Source organism: Pelobates fuscus, chromosome 2 (assembly GCF_036172605.1).
Source record: "Pelobates fuscus isolate aPelFus1 chromosome 2, aPelFus1.pri, whole genome shotgun sequence".
Classification (NCBI taxonomy): domain Eukaryota; kingdom Metazoa; phylum Chordata; class Amphibia; order Anura; family Pelobatidae; genus Pelobates; species Pelobates fuscus.
In genome coordinates this window covers 282,084,835-282,110,320 of record NC_086318.1, presented here as the reverse complement: position 1 = coordinate 282,110,320, position 25,486 = coordinate 282,084,835, and the positions used below count along the sequence as shown (strand labels likewise).

The window sequence follows — 25,486 nt, the reverse complement described above, 5'->3', positions numbered from 1 at the left end:
CACTATTTGACGCTTCTATTTGACTCTCAGATATGAAGTGCACCCCACTAATGTACTATTTAGCACAAATAAATTTGACTTTTTAAAACTCTGATGTAACCGCAGTATTTGTCGCTTCTATTTGACTCTCAGATATGAAGTGCACCCCACTAATGTACTAGTTTGCAGAATTCTTTCCTAATCTGTCCCTGAAAGCGGCAGCATCCTCTCCCTACACTAATAAGAGCTCATGTGCGTGCTGTGCTACGTGACTCCAGCTTATATATAGAGGCTGGGTCACATGCTGCACTAGCCAATCACAGCCATGCCATTAGTAGGCATGGCTGTGATGGCTTCTAAGGGCACACGAGTCAAAAGCTTGTTGAATGGCTGCCCTGCAGCCTTTCAAAACGCGCCATTAAATCGCCGAACACCGAACTCCAACCTGAACATACAATGATATGTCCGTGTTCGGGTCCGGGGTCCAAAAAACTTAATGTTCGGTACGAACCCGAACTTTACAGTCCGGGTTTGCTCAACTCTAATTACAAGACCTCATTACTCTTTGAAATATCTGGAGAGGGATTTAAATTGCTGTTTTCGTATCTTGTGAAGTGCTAACAGTGTTGTTGTCTTCCAAAGCGTTACCAAAGGAATATCAGAAGATTGGAAAAGCTTTGCAAAATTTATCCCAAGTATTCAGCAGCAGTGGTTATCAAGGTATGAATAATATTAATCAATTAAGAAATAAATACATAGATAAAAAATAAAACATGCAATGTTGGCACCAGAACTGTACATTTTAAACTCTGTATTACTAACTTGCCAGTAGATGGCTCTAGATGAAAACAGTATAAACCATGTATAGTTTTTTTTTTTTTGCACATGCAGTAGTGACTGTTACTCATTGATTAATTAAAGCTTTTTAGTATCAACTGTTTCTTCTCGGTCATTGTCACTTTATATATTTCAAAGGATAAGAATATGTTAAGATCTATAAAAGGTTCTGTTTTATACTCACTAAATACCCATTAGTTTGTGTTAACTAGCTCTACTAAATGCTCTAGGTACCTTTACCACTCCATCTTATAATCATGTTCCCATTTCACCATTCAGGGCTTTGAAGCAGAACTTGTAATTCTGCCTTGCAGCCCTGACAATCAGAAAGCCAGGAATTACACCCTTCTATGAACCCTTCTAATGTCATCACTGTAACATAGTGTACTGATGTAAGTCATAGTGTGATTTAATTGGTGGAATGCATGCACTATGGTGGCTATTTTTTTTAAAAGCATTTGATTCCTATAGCTTGATCATCAAGATACAGAAATTGTGTTGATCGACTTTGGAAGAAGAGACAATTTGAAGCTGAAATCACGGACTGCTTTTAACTTACTTTAAAAAAAACAACAACAACAAAAAATAGGGCATAGCTGTAAGGAATACCCCAAACATGAAAATAATTTCAGCTTGAAGAAGTGCTTATTGTATGAAGATAGAATTCGGTACTTTTATACAGGTGATACTCGAAAAATTGAAATATGGTGTAAAAGTTCATTTATTTCAGTAATGCAACGTAAAAGGGAAAACTAATATATGAGATAGACGCATTACATGCAAAGCATGATAGTTCAAGCCGTGATTTGTCATAAGTGCGATGATTATGGCGTACAGCTCATGAAAACCCCAAATCCACAATCTCCGTAAATTAGAATATTGTGAAAAGGTGCAATATTCTAGGCTCACAGTGTCCCACTATAATCAGCTAAGTAAGCCATAACACCTGCAAAGGGTTGCTGAACCTTTAAATTGTCTCTCAGTCTGGTTCAGTAGGAATCACAATCATGGGGAAGACTGCTGACCTGACAGTTGTGCAGAAACCATCATTGACACCCTCCATAAGGAGGGAAAGCCTCAAAAGGTAATTGCGAAGGAAGTTGGATATTCCCAAAGTGCTGTATCAAAGCACATAAATAGAAAGTTATGTGGAAGGGAAAAGTGTGGAAGAAAAAGGTGCACAAGCAGCAGGGATGACCGCAGCTTGGAGAGGATTGTCAGGAAAAGGCAAACAAAAGTGTTGGGGACTTTCACATGAAGTGGACTGAGTCAGTGCATCATGAGCCTCCACACACAGACGGATCCTGGACATGGGCTTCAGATGTTGTATTCCTCTTGTCAAGCTGCTCCTGAACAACAAACAACGTCAAAAGCGTCTTACCTGGGCTAAAGAGAAACCGACCTGGTCTGTTGCTCAGTGGTCCAAAGTCCTCTTATCTGATGAGAGCAACTTTTGCATCTTATTTGGAAACCAAGGACCCAGAGTCTGGAGGAAGAATGGAGAGGCACACACTGCAAGATGCTTGAAGTCCAGTGTGAAGTTTCCACAGTCTGTGTTGATTTGGGGAGCCATGTCATCTGCTGGTGTTGGTCCACTGTGCTTCATTAAGTCCAAGGTCAACGCAGCCCTCTACCAGGAGATTTTGGAGCACTTCATGCTTCCTTCCGCAGACGAGCTTTATGGGGATGCTTACTTCATTTTCCAGCAAAAAATTGCCCACACTGCCAAAAGCACCAAAGCCTAGTTCAATAACCGTGGGATTACTGTGCTTGATTGGCCAGCAAACTCGCCTGACCTGAACCCCATAGAGAATCTATGGGGCATTGCCAAGAGAAAGATGAGAGACATGAAACCGAACAATGCAGAAGAGCTGAAGGCCGCTATTGAAGCATCCTGGTCTTCCATAACACCTCAGCAGTGCCACAGGCTGATAGCTTCCATGCCATGCCGCATTGAGGCAGTAATTGCTGCAAAAGGGGCCCAAACCAAGTACTGAGTCCATATGCATGCTTATACTTTTCAGAGGTCCGATATTGTTCTATGTACACTCCTTGTTTTATTGATTGCATGTAATATTCTAATTTAGTGAGATTGTAGATTTGGGGTTTTCATGAGCTGTAAGCCATAATCATCGCACTTATGACAAATCACAGCTTGAACTATATTGCTGTGCATTTAATGTGTCTATCTCATATATTAGTTTCCCCTTTTATATTGCATTACTGAAATAAATTAACCTTTTAACGATATTTTAATTTTTCAAGCATCACCTGTAAATAAACCCTGTAAAGCAGCAGAAAAATGTTTTTTTTCTGGTTGTTACGGTTCGTAGAGCTAAACTCAAAGGTAGTTGCTCGCTCAGAGCACCTGTCTTGAAGAGATTTCCCAGTGAGCTATAATACAACTTATTAAGAAGTCTATGATTAGTGCCTGCAGCTGGTCCAGAGATCTTCTTGATCATAAACCTTTGTTTTTTTCCTAGAGAAGAAGGGGAGGGCTTGCTGATACTAAATCTATAGCAATTGCAATTTCGATTTCTTATTTTGACAAAAAAAAAAAACATGCAAAAAGAATTCATGCATGTTATGTTTGGTAGGATATCTACTATAGTTGTTTCTTTTATTTAGTGTTCCTTTAAAATAACTAACTAAAATAAATCTAACTAAAACAACAATTTTCTTTTTACAGTGATGGTGTAAAAATAAACAATTTCTGCACAATATTCTCAGTGTAAATATATAAACAATTCAATAATTATGCATTATTCTAGTTTACAGTGACTTAATAATCTAAATTGTATTGTAAGACAGGAGGCGAATATTTGCTTATCTTTCTTTACTGAAACTCCCAGCAGCGAAGAAACAGTTGACATTAGTGTAAAAAAAAATCAACCAATCAGAATGCATAACAGTAATATACAGTGCAATCAGACTCCTCCCATTTACTCTTTCTTGATGTCGCCGAACTGTAGTAGCATCAACCTTGTATATGAAACTATCAACTATCAATAAACCTAGTTGATCCTCAGTAGAACAGTAGATCCTCATGAAGTCAACCAGGTAAACAAGCTTAGAAACTCCCTGCAGAGTCAATGTGAAAACGTCACACTAGGAGAACAAGAGAGAGAGACTTGAAAGTATGGTCTCTTGGGAAAAGAAATTAAATACTAACAAGTAATTTTAAGAAAACTTGAATTTAAATCAGAGTTGTATTAAACAAACTAACAACTGAGCTATAGTCCACACAGTAAGGCAATAGCGTATGATATAACCACAACTGGTATACAACTAACCTTGTATTCTGGAGTAAACAAATAAATATTAGAGTCTGAGACTTACCTTGAAGGGAGGGAGAAAGTATCATAAGGGAGGGAAAATATTTGCCTCCTGTCTGTAATAAAATGTAGATTATTCAGTCACTGTTAGCTAGAATAATCCCTAATTTTATAGCAAGACAGGAGGCTTCATATTTGCTGTTTTAACGCTCTTTAATAATAGAAAAAGCAGCATGTGGTGTAGGTTTGAAATAAATATCCAACAGGAAACTCCCTGCACTAAAGGCAGAAGATGCGGCTGCACCTCTGATTGAATGAGCACCGAAGGATTGGTAAATTCCTGCTTGAGTGAGCAACCATCTTATCCAGTTTGCAATCATGGGAGAAGAGACTGGTTTGTGAGGTTTCACATAAGAGATAAGAAAAGGCCCTGAAGGGGTAGGTAGAGTTGACATGCTCTCAATGTAGGAACGAGTGCTACGAGCATAGCAGAGGGACGGCCTGTCTGGAAAATATGGGTAAAAAAAACGATGAAGCATTAGTCTTAGTACGTCTGGTAATAGTAAATCTGACACTGTCTGGCGTGAAAGCTACAGGATGAGAGTCGAAAGATTGAACATCGAACTCTCTGGAAGGACAATAGACACAAAAGAAGGCCCAATTTAGCAGAAAGTTGGCAAAGTCATAAGGTTTTGTTAGAAGGCCAGGCTTCCAAAAAGGAAAAACTTGAAAACCTGGAATATCTGAGGGTAGGGGGTCCTGCCAACAAATGGAAGGATGCTTCCCTATTGTTGTGTTTCCAATAGTATCATGAGCTGCAGACATGGTGGATCGAAATACATTGAAAGGATTTGACTTGACCAAACAGAGGTGCTGAAACGGGATCAAGATCTCTTTCCAGACACCAGCTGACCCAAATCCGCTATGCGGATCTGAACTCCTTGGGCTTTCACCCGGTGAAGGGTCCGCTGAATCACGGAAAAGGGAGGGAACGCATAGGATCCCTTTGTTGGCCATGATTGCAGAAGCACATGTACTGCTGAGGATAGGGGATCTAGAAGACAGCGGAAGAAGGAGTCGGTCTGACGATTCAGGTGTGACGTGAAAAGACAATGTGAGGGGCCCCTGCAGGAGGTGAATGTGGTAGAACAGGAAAGGGTCTAGTTGCCAATTGCTGGCATCTCTCCAATGACGGGAAAACCAGTCTGTGACTAGACTGTCAGGCCCTGGGAGGTATTCCGCTCGAATGGACATATTCATGTCTAGACAGAACTGATACAGGTCTTTCGTGAGGTTGGAAAGTAGTTAGGACCTGGAACCCCGGAGCCGGTTCACATAACGTTCCACTGAGATGTTGTCCATCCTTAGCACTAGGGAACAATTTAGCACGTCTTTCGCAAAATTGCGGATCGCAAGGGATCCTGCGATGAGCTCGAAACAATTAATATGGAGCACCTGCTCCGAAGGAGACCAGAGTCCCCCGGTCAAAAATTCAGCACAAGTTGCGCCCCTGCCCAAGAGGCTGGCACCGGATTTCAGGATGAAATCCAGTTGCGATCCAAGGTTCGCTCTCCCATTTCCATGCTTCCATATTGCGTAACCACCAGTGGAGTTCGATACGGACCTTGTCCGTCAGAGAAATGAATTGGTCGTAAGAAGTGAAGCGGTGCAAGTAGAAGGTTTTCAATTCTTGCATTGCTCTGTAGTGGAATCGCCAAATGTCCTTTTTTTATATTTTTTATTTTGGGGCAAGGCAGTTGTAGAATTGCCTGTACAGAATCTATTTGCAACCCCAGAAACTGGATTGCCTGATAAGGTTCCAGATCTGATTTCTCGAGATTTATGACAAAATAAAGGTTTTGAAGTAAAGCAGAGGTCATGTGCGTGTGAGTGCAGAGTAGATGTGGGTTTTGAGCCATGATTAGGATATCATTCAAATATATGATGGAACAAACTCCTTGGGAAGGGAGTAGTGCCATGACCGGTTTCATCAATTTGGTGAAACACCAAGAGGCGGAGCAAAGGCCAAAAGGAAGGCAGGTGAACAGCCAAAGTGTGTGCCATAGGAACTGAAGAAAAGCACGATGGCTTGGGGCAACAGGGACTATTAGGTATACATCTTTGAGATCGAATCTGGAGAACCAGTCTACCACGCAAAGTAGGTCCCTGAGAAGATGGATGCCTTCCATCTTGAAGTGATGGTATCTGACATATTGATGCAAATTTTTTAGGTTGATAATTGGCCGGTGGTCTCCAGTCTTTTTTCGTACAAGAAATATGTTGCTGAGGAAGGTACAATGGAAAGGCGATTGTTCAATCGCCCCTTTCTCCCTGAGTTTGCTTAACTGTGAATTTAAAGTTAGTTCATCTGCCTCTGACATCCATAGAGGTGTCGGAGAGGTGTATTGTATGGGGTGAGTGAGGAAGTCTATCTTGAAAACCTTGACTGTATGAATGATCCATGTGATCCTGAGAAAGTAGTTTCTACTGTTGGAAAAAATGTGTAATCGACCTGCAATTGGTACGTTTAAATCAGAAAGGTTTATTACCTGAAGCAGTGCGTCTGCATAGGAAGGCAGAGCCACGTCCATGAATAGATCCTCATTTATTTAAGAATTGCAAATGATGGGGTTGAGTGGGTCCTTAAGCCCAATAGTCTGTGGGGCGAGGCCTGCAGCCTGAGAATGCTGCTCTGCTGGTGGCTCGGCCCCTATAGCGACCAGCTCTCCTAGAAAAACAATGGGATTGGGAGCGAAAGACCCTGCATAGCTGCCAGGATTACTAATTGATCCTGCACATAGAACTGTATCACACCTAGGACTAAGGATAACGTCTAACCGGACCTTAGAATGGCCGGACTCAACGTATCCAAGAATAGTTAGAATACTTGCCGAGGTAAAGGATAGAGAATCACACACAGCGATGAGAAAAGCCAAAAGTCAAGGAAGTCAGAACAAAGTCAAATACCAAAAAAATCAAGATCGGGAACACATGGTTGCAGATGGGCACAACGCCCATCTGGGTATATTGACAATCCACGAACTGAACTGAAATGTCTCAGATCGCTAAACCCATGGAGCTTATGCTTTCTCCCGAACGCACAATGAACACACTTTCAGCTCCATGATGATTTGACTGTATGTATGGGTGTGACGATCAGAGTAGTTATTACCGTCTGATGTTCCCTTATTCCCTGAAATAATATCGCCAGTAGTCCAAAGGTTCCAATATCGCTGGTGTCGCATAATAACCCACACATGAGCCAAAGACTGGTTTAATGGCAAAACAGGCATTCAATTTATACAACATATAACTCCTCCTCTGAGCCAGCGAGATAATTGAGTTTTGTAAACATACTAAACTCAATTATCTGCTGGCCAGAAAAAGTTTACATTTTCAATTTTTTTGGAAGTACCCCAAAAATACATGAAAACCCCACAAATCCCTGGGTACTTGATCTCTGTGGGAGAAACATATTAAAATGTCAGCCAAATCCGTTCGATAGTTTTAGAATGGCACCTTGTGGAAAGTTGACTGCACTGCTACGAGGGTGAATCTGAGAAATCGTTCCAGAGGATTTTGAGCCGGTCTCCGTTTGTGTGGACTCATACGAAAACCGCAATAGGTGAAATAGAGATGGTTCATGTAGAATGCTCCTGTCGTTCGTCTGTCTCAAACTCCTGAACGCCGTTCGTCTACAGTGCCAGAAAATTGAACGCAGGGGACTTCCATAGTGACTGGGGTTCGTGCGAGTGTGTTGCCGAAAACAGTTCCAGGCACTTGATGACCATGTCCCGCTGGCCGCGTTCGGGAGACAAGATGGTGGCCGTCCATTGTTCTCACCACGTGCGTTCGTATGCACAAAATGGCGGCCACCTAGGAGCATTCAATTAGTCTGCGGTTTTCGTATTGCTACACAGTGTTCCACATTCTAATTAATCCCAGGGTGGTCTCCATTCGATACAATTTTTTTAACGAATGGGCCTAAAATAAAACGAATAGAAAAGGGAAGTAGATAGATAGCAGGGAGTGTAAATAGCTGAACGGTGCTGGGAATTCCTTCACAATGGGAACTGAGCGCTGTTCGGTTATATTGAGCACTCAGATCCAAGCTATCTGGGGATATGTCGAACGTGGGGGTTCCATTCGGTAAAATAAGACATGTATTTTTTATGTTTTTCTGGTATTGTAAAATGGGTGATATTCTCTATACCTGGAGATAATTGAGTTACTTCATGGCTCTTAACCCAATTATCTCCAGGATAGAGAGGAGGAGTTGCACTGTTTGTGTAGGAGTGTGTGTATACTGTAAATGCATATGATTGGTCACTGTAAAAATGTCTTGGTCTTCCACAAGGTTCCTATGGAAGTGTCCCTTGCTGGAAGACCTGCATAAAAGTCTGACATGTGGCCATCATTAAACAGATCCTGCTTGACTTTCAACACAGAGCCTCGTCTCGTGCTTGGGGGGATAATTCGTATGATTCCTGTTTGGCACTTACTTAGGAGCTGACTTAGTATTCGGGAAAAAAAGAACAGCGTTGGCTGCGTTAAACCCTTCTCATACCCGGAGTGCCGTCTTTCGTTTGAAATAGCCACATTGGCTGTAACGGATCGATGGGCACCCCCACTGGGTACCTCCGCTGAAGGATGCTCTTAGCGCTTCCTGAGGACTCCAAGCACTGCAGCAGACACCACAACCACCGAACCGGATAAGCATACAAATGCTCTCAAGCATATGAATGCTGTAAACAGCTGAACAGGAAAAGCATACAATCAGCTCACACTCCTGGCAATCAGCATACAATCCAATTCCCCCAATAACGAGACAATACTTCGTTTTGAGGTCAAGCAGAACTGACTGTAATGGCACATACAGCCTCTTTTATTCACAATCCACAAACATAGTACTGCCCACAGGGTTTTGAAATACAACCAATGAATCCATACAATACACACAGACACTCCCACACAAAATCCTCCCCTCTGCCTGTGATATGATTACTGAACACAATGGGTAATATAATTATCACAGGCAGAGAAATACAGTTTTATAAAACATATCACAGGGACCCCAAAACATGCAAAAAAAAACATCAAGACGTATATCCTCGGAACCGGGGCATCTGGGTGAACCCAAAATTCACCCAGATCCGTTTTGTAGTCTGGAAGATACAGTTTAATGCAGATTCCGCAGAACATATACAGGCTATATGAAAAATAATTACTGTATAATGTGTCCCCTGTTGTATAGTTTAAAACTACTGCACGATGTCTTTGTGCACCAAATACCGGCGAGATGACACGTGTAGAAAAGTCACAACAGTGTCGGTGAGTTAAAATGGCCGCCATCCATTGTTCTTACCATGTGCTTCATCCATTGTTCTCACCATGTGCCTCTGATACATGAAATGGTGACCACCCAGTAACTCCAAACCCAGATGGTTCTTAAAGGGCCAGTAGCAGTATAATACAATACAACATGCCCAAATCAGTTCCTAGAAGGGCAATACATCCCCGGGCCATAGTCGCATGGCAAGAGGCTGGCAAGCGGTCCTCTCCAGGCACAAGTGGCGGGGCTGGTTCCGCCACATTGGCATTGCTCTCTGAACCCATTCCCGCACAGTGTGCGGATCAAACTCACCACTAGTGAGTGCCTCATCGGCAAGAATAAACATTTGGATTATGGGGCCTGAGATATCTAAAAGCTTGTCTTGGGTTGCTTTCAACCTTTGTTCAGTGCCATTACAAGGGTCTTTGCCAGATTTTGTTAAAAACGTGACCAGCATAGGGACAGCCCGTAATTTATTTCTAATTTCCTCTTCTAAGGGCTGCCGTAGCCATAGATTACATAAACTGACAATGTGGTCTGGAGGAGCCAATACGGCAGACCGTGGATGCCGTATTATTTTTGGATCAAAAAGTGGAAGGCCAGAAGCATCCAGGAGGATGTCTGAAGAAGGCTCTTTAGTTTTAGCATTACTTGAGCCTGAATCATTGGGTCGTGTAGTGATAAAGGTCTCTTTAACCAACTCTGATGATAGTAGTTGGCACCGTAATCATCCATCTGACCAGTCAGTCTAGAAATAGAACCCTCTAGAGGGTCTTTTTTAATGATTTTGCAGGGTCTTTGCCCTTTCCTGTAGTTGCGCTATCCCCTTTCCAGGGTCATTTGCGCTGTACACCCTCCCGATCTAAAAGGTGGGATTCCTCCGAATCAGAGGGTTTGTGTTCAGGGGGGGTGAGCTTTAAGAGAGGCTTGCTCATGAAAGGCAGCTAATGCCTTGGGTATGGACTCCGCAAGAGTGGAGAAAAGCCATGCCCTTAATTCAGCAGAAATGGCAGGGTCTTGGTGGTCAGACATATTGTTTCTTACAAGGTCAGATAGCTGATACCAGTAATTTAAATAGTGAGAAATAGAATTATAGAAACGTAGAATGTGACGGCAGATAAGAACCATTTGGCCCATCTAGTCTGCCCAATTTCTTTTATACTTTAATTATTCCCTGGCCTTATCTTATAGTTAGGATAGCCTTATGCATATCCCATGCATGCTTAAAGCGGCACTGTCATGGCCAAATCCAGTTTGGTTTTTTAACCCCCCTCCCGCCTCCACTACATCCAGTTGACCCCTTAGTCACCCCCAAATGTCCCTAAGCCCCCCATATTACCTATTTATTATTCTTTATGTTCTGCCCCGATCTTTATTCAGGGCGCCGCAATCTTTGTGTGGGTAGATAAGGTCCCTGTGGGACACGTATTCTGCCGACACTAGATAGCCTGTGAGATTCCCGCACATGCCCAGTGAAACACTTGAACATGCGAACGAGAATTTCATCTAGTTATTCATTCATCAGACAGATTAATGAATGAATAGAAAAATCAGACGAACAAACTAACACTGAGTATCAGTGTTCGTTTGTTCGTTCAGTTTATTACAAGGAGAGAGCTACCGGCTCGCAGCTCCCTCCTTGTAATATGTAAAGATAGAAGCGGCAGGGAGCAGTGCTCCCCGAAACTTCCTAAACCCCCCATGTCCCCCTCACTCTATGGGGGTCAATATAACCCCCATATTAGCATAAAGGAGAATAAAATCTCCCGAATGCCCCTACTCGCTATACCGCGAGTAGGGGCATGTCTACTAACAGTGAGCAGCCTGTGGGCTCCGCGCAGACTGAGCTTTGCAGGGCGGGGGAAGGCTTATAAAGCCTTGCCCCGCCCTGCAATTAGGCTAAGAACACTCTGATTGGTGGGTTTAAGTCAATCAGAGTGCTCTTTGTCATTTTACACAGCGTGGGAAAATTCCAAAGAACTTTCCCACGCTGTGTAAAATGACACAGAGCACTGTGATTGGATGGCTTGAAATCCATCCAATCACAGTGCTCTGTGTCATTTTACACAGCGTGGAAAAGTTCTTTGGAATTTTCCCACGCTGTGTAAAATGACACAGAGCACTCTGATTGGATGGCTTGAAATTCCCCCCCCCCCCCTCATTATCATTATGGTCCCCACCCACCGCCCAGGGGTGGGGGCCGGGTAGGGGGGGAGGACAGTAGGTCCCCCCCCCCCTCATTATCATTATGGCCCCCACCCGCCGCCCAGGGGTGGGGACGGAGAGGGGGAGAACAGCAGCCCCCCCCTCATTATCACTATGGCCCCCACCCACTGCGCAGGAGTGGGGGTCGGGTGGGCGGGAGGACAGTAGGTACCCACCCCCATTGTAATTTATGGCCCCCACCCACCGCGCAGGGGTGGGGTCCGGGGGGTGGACAGAAGTTCCCCCCTCTTTATCTTTATAACCCCCACCCAACGCTCAGGGGTGAGGGCCGGGGGGGGGGACAATAGGTCTCCCGCCTTATTTTACTTTAGGGCCCCCACCCGTTGTTTAGGGGTGGGGGCCAATAGGTTTTTTTGTTTTTTTTTTACAGTGAGCAGCCACAGGCTGCTCACTGTTTACTAGACATGCCCCTACTCACGGTATAGCGAGTAGGGGCAGCATTTACTAATAATAAGTAATCTGTACTTAGTAAATGTGGCTGAAAGACCAATTTAGGTCTTTCAGCCTTTTAGTAGATAACTCCCTAATACCGTGGGAATTAGGGAGTTATCTTCTTAGCGGCTTCAAGATGCGGCACGGATCTGATCGGAGTTTCATTCATTCAAATGAAATTCCGACACGAACAAAGTGCCGAATTGCGTTCTAAAACAAACGAACATACTGTTCTCATTCAGTTAGAACGCAATTCGGTAGTTTTGGCTAAAATGACAGGAAGCATCGCGAGATCACAGAGGAAAGGTAAGAATTATGGGAAAATTGCTCTGACCAGCGGAAATGAAGCACACTTTCCTCCTCCGCTGATCAAAGCTGGTCAAACGGAGGAAGCCTCCATAAGGCATAGAGTCCCTACTTTGTCTTGTGATTTTAAAGAAAACTAAAGAAGACAGGAAGAAAAGAAGAACAGATCCTGAGAGAGGGGGAGAAGAGGAAGAGATTGAGGAAAGGTGAGTTCGGCATGACAGTGCCGCTTTAAACTCCTTTACTGTGGCTATTCCATGCATCCACTACCCTCTCAGTAAAGTAATTCTTCCTGATATTATTTTTAAACTTTTGCCCCTCTAATTTAGGACTATGTCCTCTTGTTGTTGTAGTTTTTCTTCTTTTAAATATAGTCTCCTCCTTTACTGTGTTGATTCCCTTTATGTATTTAAATGTTTCTATCATAACCCCCGTCTCGTCTTTCCTCCAAGCTATACATGTTAAGCTCCTTTAACCTTTCCTGGTAAGTTTTATCCTGCAATCCATGAACCAGTGTAGTAGCCCTTCTCTGAACTCTCTCTAAAGTATCAATATCCTCCAAATGAAGTCTCACCAGTGTTCTGTACAATGGCATGAGCACTTCCCTCTTTCTACTGCTAATACCTCTCCCTATAAAACCAAGCATTCTGCTAGCATTTCATACTGCTCTATTGTCTTCCTTACCTTTAAGTCATCAGAAATAATCACCCCTAAATCCCTTTCGTCAGATGTTGAGGTTAGGACTCTATCAAATATTCTGCACTCTGCCCTTGGGTTTACCTAAATCATTTGCCATTTGGCTTATCCCTCCTGGAACATATCTTAGTATCATGAGCAAAAAGACATAACTTACTATCAAGACCTTGTGCAATATAACTAATAAAAATATTAAAGAGAATGGGTCCAAGTGCAGATCCCTGAGGTACCCCACCGGTGACAAGCCCATATACTCCATTGACTACAACCCTCTGTTACCCATTCAACCATATTAGAATCCAAACTTAAAGATTGCAGTTTATTGATAAGCCTTCTATGTGCAACAGTGTCAAAAGCCTTACTGAAATCTAGGTATGCAATGTCTACTGCACCGCCCTGATCTGTTATTTTAGTTACCCTATCAAAAAAATCAATACGATAGTATGGCATGATCTCCCTGAAGTAAACCCATGTTGTCTCTGATCTTAAAATCCATGTGTTTTTAGATGTTCAACAATCCTATCCATTAACATGGTTTCCATTACTTTCCCCACTACTGAAGTAAGGCTTACAGGCCTATAGTTGCCCGACTCCTCCCTACTACCTTTCTTGTGAATGGGCACAACATTCGCTAACTTCCAATCTTCTGGGACTACTCCTGTTAACAATGATTGGTTAATAAAATCTGTTAATGGTTTTGCTAGTACACCATTAAGCTCTTTTTATAACTTTGGGTGTATTCCATCAGGTCCCATCGACTTATTTGTCTTTACTTTTGACAGTTTAAATAGAACATCTTCCTCTGTAAACTCACATTTAACAAATGACTCATTTGTCCTTTTTCCTAACGGAGGCCCCTTTCCTTCATTTTCATCTGTAAATACTGAACAAAAATATTAATTGAGGCAGTCAGCTAGACCTTTATCCTCTTCTACATCTCTTCCCTCTTTTGTTTTTAATCGAAATAATCCTTGTTTTACTTTCCTTTTCTCATTTATGTATCTAAATAATGTTTTGTCCCCCTTTTTTTTTTTTATTGACTGCTATTTTCTCTTCTGTGTGTGATTTGGAAGCTCGTATAACTTGCTTAGCCTCTTTCTGCCTAATCTTATAGACCATTCTGTCTTCATCACTCTGTTTTTTTTTTAGAATTACTAAATGCTAACTTTTTGTTTTTCACTATTTTGGCTACATCTGCGGAGTACCACAGTGGTTTCTTGAATTTTTTGCTTTTACCGACAAGTCTAATGCAATTTTCTGTTGCCTTCAGCAGTGCAACTTTTAAATAATCCCATTTCTCTTGGACTCCATTTAAATTGCTCCAGGCTGATAATGACTCCTTTACACATATTCTAATTTTAGAAAAGTCTGTTTTTCTAAAATCTAAAACTTTTGTTTTTGTGTGGTGTGTCTTTATTAAACCACACTGACTGATGATCACTGGATCCTAAACTTTCACCTACAGTAATATCTCAGTAATACAGTAAAATCTTCTAAATATTAAAATGTATAAGTGCAACTGCTTAGAAGGCAGTAAATATATTAAACACTTTTATAAAGTAATGACAGGTGTGCAATCTGCACTAAGGTAGGTTTAGAATTTACAAGAGTTGATGTGAATGAACGCTGTGAGTGCAGATATCTCCGTTAAAGCTGCTGTATAAAAGGCGGGAATCAGAGGGTTGGGCAAAAGAGCCATCAACAAAAAAACTGAATCCGATCGCGTCAGAAGGCGGCACACGCAGAAGGGTCGGCAAAGGTCTATTAAAGGAATAGATATTTTTTTAAATGAAAAAGAAAGTTGTTCAGATTGAAAATGCCAACAAGGGCCTAAGGTATTAAAAAAAAATCCTCTAAATATAGGGAAACTATATCTGTATTAGATAAAAGGGCAAATGGTAACAACAATTAATAGCACTAAAAGGTTTAATTGAATATATATTTCAATTAATTAAGGCAATGTAATCAGAATAGAGTCAATTTGGAGGCAAGCAGCAAACAAAGAGGAATTGGGAAGAGTCTGATGGCATTGTATATGACTGTTATGCATTCTGATTGGTTGAATTTTTTTACACTAATGTTAACTGTTTCTTTGCTGCTGGGAGTTTCAGTAAAGAAAGATAAGCAAATATGAAGCCTCCTGTCTTGCCATAAAATTCCAATTTAAATATGTCCATTGAAAGTAATCATCCATAAATATGCCTATTGAAAGTAAGCGTCCAAATTGAATTTAATATCATAAATGCTATTTAGGGTAGAATAAATATAGTTGACAAAATTAAACAGTTTGGTGATGCCTACAATATGTATTTTATATGTGGATTAACATTTTTATTTTCTATTTAAAATCTGTAATATTACATAGGCAATTTTATTATTGTTCTCTTTAGGTGAAACAGAACTGAACAGTGCAATTACAGAAGCGGGGAAGACTTATGAAGACATAGCCTCCATGGTGGAAGAACAGGTAAGACAACTTCAATCCATGGCTAGTAAAAATCAGTGATCATATCTATTTTGACTAGCCAAAGTCTGCATTGAGGGTCTAGAATACATTGCTATGACATAACTACATAACTTGTGTTAACGTATGTGATGTCACATGTAATAATTATATTTATATATATATATATATATATATATATATATATATATATAAAATTATTACATGTGACATTACATACAATAAAGCAAGTTACGTAGTTATAGATACAAAATACACAATCAGCGCACTCGCTTATTCACTAAACAATGATTTCAGATCTTACAGATTGTAATAGTTTTCTTTAAAAACACCTCACCTAGGCAAAAAATAATAGGGGTTTAGTTACATTATATGATCATGTATTGCATAAGCCTGCCACAACATCAATGTACCCCATTCTTGGCAGGCCCTACTCTAGCAGCCTAATGCTTGCTCTTATGAGATTAATCTACTTACTTGGGAAATACTTCCTCCTGGGACTCTCTGCAAGTCAAGGCTCAATAGGGTTCTGGAATGATGCACCTGTTTCAGTGAGGGGTTTTAAGAGAGGGAGCCCTCTTGGTTCCATTTATATATTTGGGAGTCCAGGCCAACTCCTTGGTTTGCACCCCTCCCTGTCAAAAAACAACTTGAAGCAGTTTTTGTCTATAGATCATTACATTGCAGTCCCACTGCTCAATTATATGCCATTTAGGTGTTAAATAACTTTTGTTTCTGTTTATGCGGTTCTAGGCACACCTTCGCTGACTGTAACTAATAGAGCCTGCATTGAAAAAATGGTTTCATTTTCAATCAGATGTAACTTACTTTAAACATTTTTATCTCCTGCTCTGTAAATTTTACTTTAATCACACAGCAAGTTATTAACAAAGCAGGATACAAGACATTCTAATTTAAACAGAATTTGCAATAAAGGATGACTCTTAAGAGGAAGTGTTTATGAAGGCTTTGCAAGTCACATGCAGGGAGGTGTTACTAGGGTTGCAAAAAACTGTGATTTAACACCTAAATGGCAGAGAATTGAGCAGTGAGATTGCAGGGGCATAATTTATACCAGGCATAGGAACCTTCGGCACTCCAGATGTTTTGGACTACACTTCCCATGATGCTTTGCCAGCATTATGGGTGTAATAGCATTATGGGGGATGTAGGCCACAACATCTGGGGGTGCAGAAGGTTGCCTACCCCTGATCTATACACCAAAACTGCTTCATTAAGCTAAAGTTGTTTTAGTGCCTCTAGTGTCCCTTTAATATATTTTGATATCCAAGTCATGACTTTGTTCTTATATAAATAATTGTACTTATGTGTAATATCTGCCCATTCATGTTTCATAGTTTGTTAATAATTATTATCAATAATCCGCAAAGAAGAATGTTGTATTTGTTGTTTTATAGCGTTAATCATGTTTAGGTCACAAAAAAAGTTGCAAACATACATGAAGACAGCTTGTGTTGATCTTCAAATAGGTAGGCAGTGAACTGGGCAACCGTATATTTAAATATGTTTTGCAACTAGCTACTGTGGGAAGCACAGGATACCAGTTATGTGGTACCATCCAAGCATGTGTACTTGGCTTAAAGTCTTATCATTGGTTAGGGTTTGGTTTGAAAGTTGTATAGATAGAAAAGATTACATAAAACAGTATATTTTTTTAATTATAATTCTATATTAACTAATAGATGCTATATGTTTTATCTAGCCAAGGAAAGATCTTCATTTTCTGATGGAGACTAATCATGAATACAAGGGCTTTTTGAGCTGCTTTCCAGATATTATTTCTGCTCACAAGGTAATGTAAAATGTTTTTTTTCTTTATGGAGGGAAGAAAGGTCAGTCCAATATTACATCTAAACTGTATATTATAGTTGTATTTGCTAACAAGTTTTGTGATAAAAAAAAAATTCTGTGTATGATGGTATTCATGATGCAATAAAAAAAATAAAATCTATAATAATTACATTTGAAGGCAAAGATGCTTTTCCATCCCGGTGACCTAAAAATACACCATACACTATGTTATTAAGCTACCTGTATTAAAAAATAATAATAATGATACAGGGTGGGCCAACATTCAGAGTAGGATTTGAGGAGTCATTTTTTTTTTTATTAATGAATCAATTTTGAATGACTTTACATACAATGTATTATTAAAGGTACACTATAGTCACCAATACAACTTTAGCTTAATTAAGCAGCTTGTTGTATGCATCATACCTACACAGTCTCAATGTTCAATTATCTGCCATTTAGGAGTAAAATCACTTTATTTATGCAGCCTTTGTCACACATCCTGCGTGTAAACAATTCCTGTAAAGATAGATCTAATGTATGGCGACCACCCTGATAGGAACAGGGGTTTCGCTGCCAGAGATGTTCTTTTCCCCCTAGTGTGAGTGATGCTGTAGTATAGCAGCAATCCAAAACGAGTAGATCAGGTATAGCTCTTTAAAAAGCTAGTGATATAGCTGGTATAGCTTTCTCCTTGTGACGGACAGCCTTGCACCCTGACCGGTACCTCCGTCAATCGCTGCTTTCTAATACTTGCAAGTACCATCAGCACTGCACCAGAACACCATAACCACCTTAAACCCCACGAACCGCCGCAGCTTGGTTGGGGTCTCGCTGTCCCCCACCCACCTTGGACCCAAGACCAGGATCCAGCTTCCAGTGGTTAGACCTGTCTTAGTCCAGAGAGCATAGCAGGAACAAGCTCTTACAAGAGCTTAGTGATTATACTCAGGGAAGTATAGTGATTACACCCTGTTCCAAATTATTATGCAAATTATATTTTTCTCATTTACCTAAATAATTGATGTAAATAACAGTCGGCATAATTCTCATGTTATCAACTATTAAGAGTACAATTCAAATTGTATTGAACAAACCTCCTAATGATAACAGTATTTTTTTAAACTTACAATGCACTGTTCCAAATTATTACGCACAGTAAGTTTCAAAACACTTCATAGCTTGTAAAGAACTTAAAATTGTAATTTGTTGTGTTTGCAGCATATTTACTGAAATCAATAGCTATTTCAATCAAACTTCTAACATCATTTTAACTTTTTAAACATTTTAACAGGTCACGTTACATTTTAACATAGGACCCCTTATTTGATAGCAGCTTCACAAGTCTTGCATCCACTGAACTTGTGAGTTTTTGGACAGTTTCTGCTTGAATTTGTTTGCAAGATGTCAGAATAGCCTCCCAGAGCTGCTGTTTGGATGTAAACTGCCTCCCACCCTCATAGATTTTTTCCTTGAGGATGCTCCAAAGGTTGTCCATCGGATTGAGGTCAGGGGAGGATGGAGGCCACACCATGCCTTTCTCTTCTTTTATCCCCATAGCAGCCATTGATGCAGAGGCATTGTCATGCATGAAGATGATTTTATTACGGAAAGCATAGTTCTTCCTTCTGTACCAGGGAAGAAAGTGGTCAGTCAGAAACTCCACATACTTTGCAGAGGTCATCTTTACACCTTTGGGAATCCTAAAGGGGCCGACCAGCTCTCTTCCCATGATTCCGGCCCAAAACATGACTCCACCACCGCCTTGCTGATGTCGCAGCCTTGTTAGAACAGGGTGGCCGTCCACCAACCATCCACTACTCCATCCATCTGGACCATCCACGGTTGCACGGCACTCATCAGTGAACAGGACTGTTTGAAAATTAGTTTTTATGTATTTTTCTGCCCAATGCAGCCGTTTCTGCTTGTTAGCATTGGTTAGTGTTGTCCGAATAGAAGGTTTATGCACAGTTGCAAGACTCTGGAGGACTTTGATGTCCGTGGGACTCCAGAGGCACCAGCAGCTTCAAATATCAGTTTGCTGCTATGTAATGGTATTTTAGCAGCTGCTCTCTTGATCCGATGCATGGATCTGGCAGAAATCTTCCTCAATGTGCCTTTATCTGCACGAACCCGTCTGTGCTCTGAATCAGCCACAAATCTATTAATAGTGCGATGATCGCGCTTAAGTTTTCGTGAAATATTGAATGTTTTCATACCTCGTCCAAGGCATTGAACTATTTCACTCTTTTCAGCAGCAGAGAGATCCTTTTCTTCCCCATATTGCATGAAAATGGTGCTCTGCTTAATAATGTGGAACACCCTCCTTTAGTAGTTTTTCCTTAAATTGGGCTCACCGGACAATCTAATTATCACAGCTGTCCGAGATTGTTTTCAGTGATCAAAGGAGCCCTGAGACACAATGCCATCCATGAGTTAAACTGAAAAACAAAATATTTAATCTTTGTGACACTTAAATGGAATTTGCATAATAATTTGGAACAGGGTATATAGCAATCCCCCAGAGTATAGTTCTCCAATCCCCCAAACATGAGACGAAACTTCATGAAGGTGCAAGATGATCTGAGCTTTAATGGTTTAGGTTGGCTTTTATACAATTCTCCAGGCCAGAGGAACATCCCCTGGACCTGATGGGGCACAGGAACACAAAGGACATAAACCAATCAGAACAAACATACAGTCTGTGGCACACCGATGTACAGCACACAATCCCTCCCCTCTGCGTGGGAGATAATTAAGTAAAGTCCTGTTATCTCCAGGTAGAAAAACCAAATTTTCACAAAGTTCAGAAAGTACCCCAAAACATAACATCCCCGGATAGCCCTGATCTGGGTGAACAACATATCCAAAAATCACCCAGATCAGAGCAGGGGTTCAAAAGTTTCATGGAAGTCTCTTTTTGACCGGCTGCAAGCATGGCTTAATGCCCAAAACAGTTCCAGGGAATTAGGGTCAGCGGTCCGTCTCTCTTTGTAGAGTACAAAAGTACTTGCATTACATGAATAGAGCCTTTTAAAGTGTATTGGACAAGGTATATTGCAGGGTCCTAGTCACAGGGTAGGAGGCAAGCAAACAGGCCCCTCCAAAAACTCGTGGCGAACTCACAGAAAAAGGGGAGTTTGTTACACTCCCACAAACATGAGACAAGGCTCTATGCTGGGTATGAACTGATTTATTGGGAGCCACACACGGGGCTTTTATGTAACTCCCCATGCAAGGGGTTTCCCAAATCATATTACAGGGGCATTCCCCGCTTGACCTGAGAGGAGACTACTGTAAAGTGCACATCTAAATTAAATTATCTTTCAGGTCCAGAGACAATGTACAATTTATTTATTTATTACACCCCAAAACATACATTTTACAAACAGGTACCCTTCAAGTACTATATCCCCAGATAGCCTGGTTCTGAGTGCCCAACATATCCTGAAAGCGCTCAGATCCCGCAAAACGCCACTGGGGTAAAGTTTAGACCAACTGCACACGAGGCGCCTGCCCAAAATAGTTCCATGGAATTGGGCTGTGCGGTCGGTCTGTTTCGGGAGTACGAAATACAACAAAATACCGAACATAACCATTCGGGAGTATGCTAAGTCTGTGTCTCTCATTCGGGAGTGCTCTCCCACCGAACAACGTGCTTTCCAGTCGAAAATAGCCGAAAGTGGGTGGAGGTGAAAGTTACAGCTGTGTTAGGGCGGTCGAGTGTCCGTTTTGAGTTCCATTCAATCGACGACCAAACACCGCTCGCTGTATGTGTTCGCAGCTCAAGATGGCCGCCGCCACGTCTTCGCACATAGGAATGGCAGCCACCTGTCAAGGGTGGCGGTACGGAGACCGGGACCCCTGAGTGCCTGATGATGATGATGATGATGGGAGTCTCCGCGTGGAAAGGACTATTAGGACCTGGTGCAGGGTAACCACACGCCCCCTGGTGTTGAGCACCAGCGTTTGTGCAGCCACATACCAGGACCCTGATGCAGCTAAAGCGGAAGCCAGGAGCAGATGAAAATGTGCAGGATATGGATAGGGAGGCTCTGCAGCAGTTATGTATCCAGTACAGAAACAAGGCAAGACTAGCACAGGCACCTAACAAGGAAACCAGACAAGACTAGAAGAACCCAGAACCAGAGCAGGACAGAAAGCTGAACCCAGAACATGTACACAAGACATGAGGGAACATGAACAGGACAGGACTGTACATGAACTGGGAAGACAAAGTAAAACAAGACAAGAGGTGCAAGGCAAAACAAGAGGAGACATAACTAAGTACTATACATGTAAACCATTGGAGATTTAGACATACATAAATGCCCAAGATGTATGCAGCCCACCACTGTGCCAAAGTACCCCAATTACGGTGGGTCCTAACGGCCTAGATATGCATGACTAAATATTCAAACACACAGAGTACTTACCTGCAAAGAAAGGAGCAGAGGTAATGAGACCACTGCTTGCAGGACCAGACTGAAACAAAAAGGATTAATTGGCAAAGGAACGGGTGTGGCAACAAAAAATAAACATTTAAAGGAATCCAGGAGACTGGGAATTTTAGGAACGGAATAAAGGAATTAACCCAGAAAACTCAGCATAAAGAAAACCAGACATAGAATAGAAAACCAAAAAAACAAGAAAAACTAAACAAGAATTGTAAAAAGAGTACCAGAAGCCAAGGTCAGACATCTCTGCAGAACAGGATGTGACCACCCAGCCGGCTGTTTAGAATGTTGCGGTTATTGTGGTTAACGAGGTGTTGACAGAGGTTAAAAGGGTTCGGGAGTTCATTTGGTATATGAACAAAACAAGTGTAATCCATTTGGTGAACCCCATGTACCGACCCAACAGGTGAAGAAAAATAAAGTTTAACAATCCAGAGACAGGGTGATCTGTCACATAATGTTTATACTTTCTTTATTATTGTCTGCACTGTTAATAGCTTGCTAGATCTTGCAGGAGCCTCATGTGTGTGATTAAAGTTCAATTTAGAGAGCAGGAGATTAAAAAAAAAAAAAAAACACTTCTAAAGTTAACATCTGATTGAAAATGAAGCCATGTTTTTTTTTTTTTCATGCAGGCTGTGTGGGTAGGTGTAGCTAGCACTGCATGGACAGAAACCAAAGTTATATTACTCCTAAATGGCAGTGGATTGAGCAGTGAGCCTACAGGGGTTTGATCTATAAACCAAAAGTGTTTCATTAAGCTAAAGTTGTTTTGGTGACTGTATTATACAGGTGTGTGTTTGCTTTCACATATGGAGATTTGTTTGACTAGGTACGGAAAATGACTTATTTTAAATGAGCTCCATTTGCCTTCTTGCAAAGTTGTGTTTTTTGCAGAAATGTGAGTGTTAGGTGGGGCATTTGGTAGGGTGCAACTAGCACTGATTAATTATCCGTGGATTTTCAGTAACCACAGTTTTGCTTATTGACGAAGCCATTTAAATAAATATGAGCTTCTTTAGACATGATGAGTTGATGAATAAATATTTTTTTTTTTCTCTGACTAATTCTTTGATGCAAATTGCATAATCTACGCGTTGAGGGTGGTCTATGGGTTTCAGTTCCTGCACTAATAATTTTTTATACAAAAACATATATATTGTTAAAATTTGCCTTAATGTTCAGGACAACCTTAATTCCCTAGAACATCTTCTCGTTGATGTTTGTGGTTCTTCTTCTATACTGGCTCTAACTCGTTCACTGTCTTCTTCCTTGCAAGACAAACGTGTTCTCCAAGTAAATGGAAAGTTCATCAAAGAATTCATAGCCTCAAAACATTACATTAGTAATGTTAATAAATTCCACTATTTTTATTCATTGTTTCTTCATGAAATTACCTTTGATGAGTCTCCCAAGACTCCATTATAAAATGTACCTGCAACAACAAATACATTACAAAGTAGTTATTTACCTGTCATATCCTACTCTGAATTTTGGCATGTATAATTAGCATGACAAATGTTTGAAAGACTGAACCTATCTGTACATTCCTATGAGTTGACTGAAAGTTTTCTTCCTGATCAGGGAGCAATTGATAAAGTGAAAGAAAGTGACAAGTTGGTGGCTACAAATAAAATTACACAGCAAGACAAGATAAACATGATTAAGCGAGTAAGCACAATGTCATTTTCACTTCAAGGTAAAGTATAAAACTACTGCCGTGTGTGTGTGTGTGTGTTTTTATATATTTATTAGCCATGGGAAAAAGAAAGTACACCCTCTCTGAATTCTATTATTTGACATATCTGCACATAATAACAATCATCTGTTCCTTAGCAGGTCTTAAAATTAGGTAAATACAATCACAGATGAACAACAGCACATGACATATTACACGTGTCATGATTTGTTTAACAAAAATAAATCCAAAATGCAGAAGCTATGTGTGAAAAACAAAGTTCACCCTTACTGCTTTCATAGGAATTAGGAGTCTAAGTAGCAGACACATGCTGCTTATCAAATGCCCTTGATTAACTTATCATTAGCAAGTGTGACCACCTCTATGAAATCTGAAGTTTTTGCTGGTCTAAAGCATTCAGGTGTGTAACACAATGCCAAGGAGGAAAGACGTCAGCAATGATCTTAGAGAAGCAATTGTATCTGCCAATCAAACTGGGGAAGGGTTTTACGGCCATTTCCAAACAATTTAAAGTCCATCATTCTGCAGTGAGAAAGATGATTCAAAAGTGCAATGTATAATAGAATATCTCCCAATATAATCGCGTCTAAATATAGACGGGAGGATCGATGTAATCTTCTTTATCCCAATGGTTAACTTAAAGGGAAAAGAGACAAAAGAACATAGTGTACTACTTTAGGAATATAGGAAACACTTTATTGTCTGCACTTACAAAATGCAAGAAGGTTAAAAGCCCATCAAATGTTGCTGTGAACTTCTCGATGAATCCCAAAACGAAATACAGGAACTCAGGATGAAGGAACACGAACAAAATAATACTAATAAAAGTACAAAATCAAAAGTCCGTTAAACAAAAGTACTAAAGTACTCCTGCCGCCCTACGCGTTTGGTCCTCAGACTTCGTCAGGGGCATCCGGCTTGTGTAGTACAATCTGTGATCTTCCGGTCTTTTAAATCTCCCGCCAGTAAAAGTTTCTTTACATCGACCAATAAGAATCGGTCTTGTATCGTAAGTCCGCCTATCAGAAGATACGTCCGTACAGCCTATAAGCTGCTGTGAACTATAGCGTATCAAACCTCTCTTGAGAGACCCCTGTCCTCACGCTCTGGTGGAACGCAAATGCGTTTCAGCACTTGGGTGGGAGTGGTCTCGCGGAAGGAATGAATACCACACAAGTTCGTTCAGAGCAAAATGGGACAGAAAAAAACATAAAATTAATACATCTAAATTGTATTTACAATACATAAAAAATAAAGGATGCTGTAGATAATGTGAAAAAAATGTATATACTATACAATCACAATAAAAATCATCTAAAATGTCGAAAAAAATCATAAAAAACATACCATATCAAAATCTATATTCATACCCTCGGGTTGCATAGTATTGAGGGTATGAATCCAAAACCCCTCTCTTTGTCTAAGTTTAAGTAATGAATCACCACCTCTTTCATCTAAAATGACTTTTTCAATAGCAATACAGGTAAAATTATGGAGACTAAAACTAGGGCACCTGTTACAATGTAAGGGAACTGAGTGGGTGATAATTTTCTTTCTGATATTATTCTTATGTTCCAGAAATCGTTTCTTAACAGGTCTTGTGGTTCTACCCACATATTGGGCACCGCATCCACATTTCAAAAGGTAGACTGTATTGCTTGTATTACATGTAATATGTCCCCTGATTTTAAAACTTTTGCCGGTAACTGTACTGCTAAAATTTTGAGTTCTCTTCGAGACATATTCGCAACTCTTGCATGCTCCGCATGTAAAAAAACCCTCATTTTGTTGGATCGGTTTAGCATGATTCCTAAAAGTGCTAGGTGCTAAGATGTTCTTAAAGTTCATGCCCTTCTTAAAAATAACTTGTGGGGCTTGAGGGAGTTCGGTCTTTAAAAATTCATCTTCCAATAGCAAAGGCCAATGTTTATTTAAAATCTTTTTGATTTTCTTTGCATGAGTGTTATATTT

At 40.7% G+C, this 25,486-nt stretch overlaps 1 protein-coding gene across 2 annotated transcripts in view; it reads left to right on the top strand.

Moving 5' to 3' along the window:
- Positions 1-25,486, top strand: part of SNX9 (sorting nexin 9) — a 456,733-nt gene that overhangs the window by 404,464 nt on the left and 26,783 nt on the right. For both annotated transcript variants that reach the window (XM_063443408.1, XM_063443407.1), the window contains 4 exons: positions 622-699; positions 15,474-15,550; positions 17,271-17,360; positions 23,401-23,515. In XM_063443408.1, the coding sequence (XP_063299478.1) occupies positions 622-699; positions 15,474-15,550; positions 17,271-17,360; positions 23,401-23,515 (360 nt within the window). The remainder of the gene's footprint in view (positions 1-621; positions 700-15,473; positions 15,551-17,270; positions 17,361-23,400; positions 23,516-25,486) is intronic.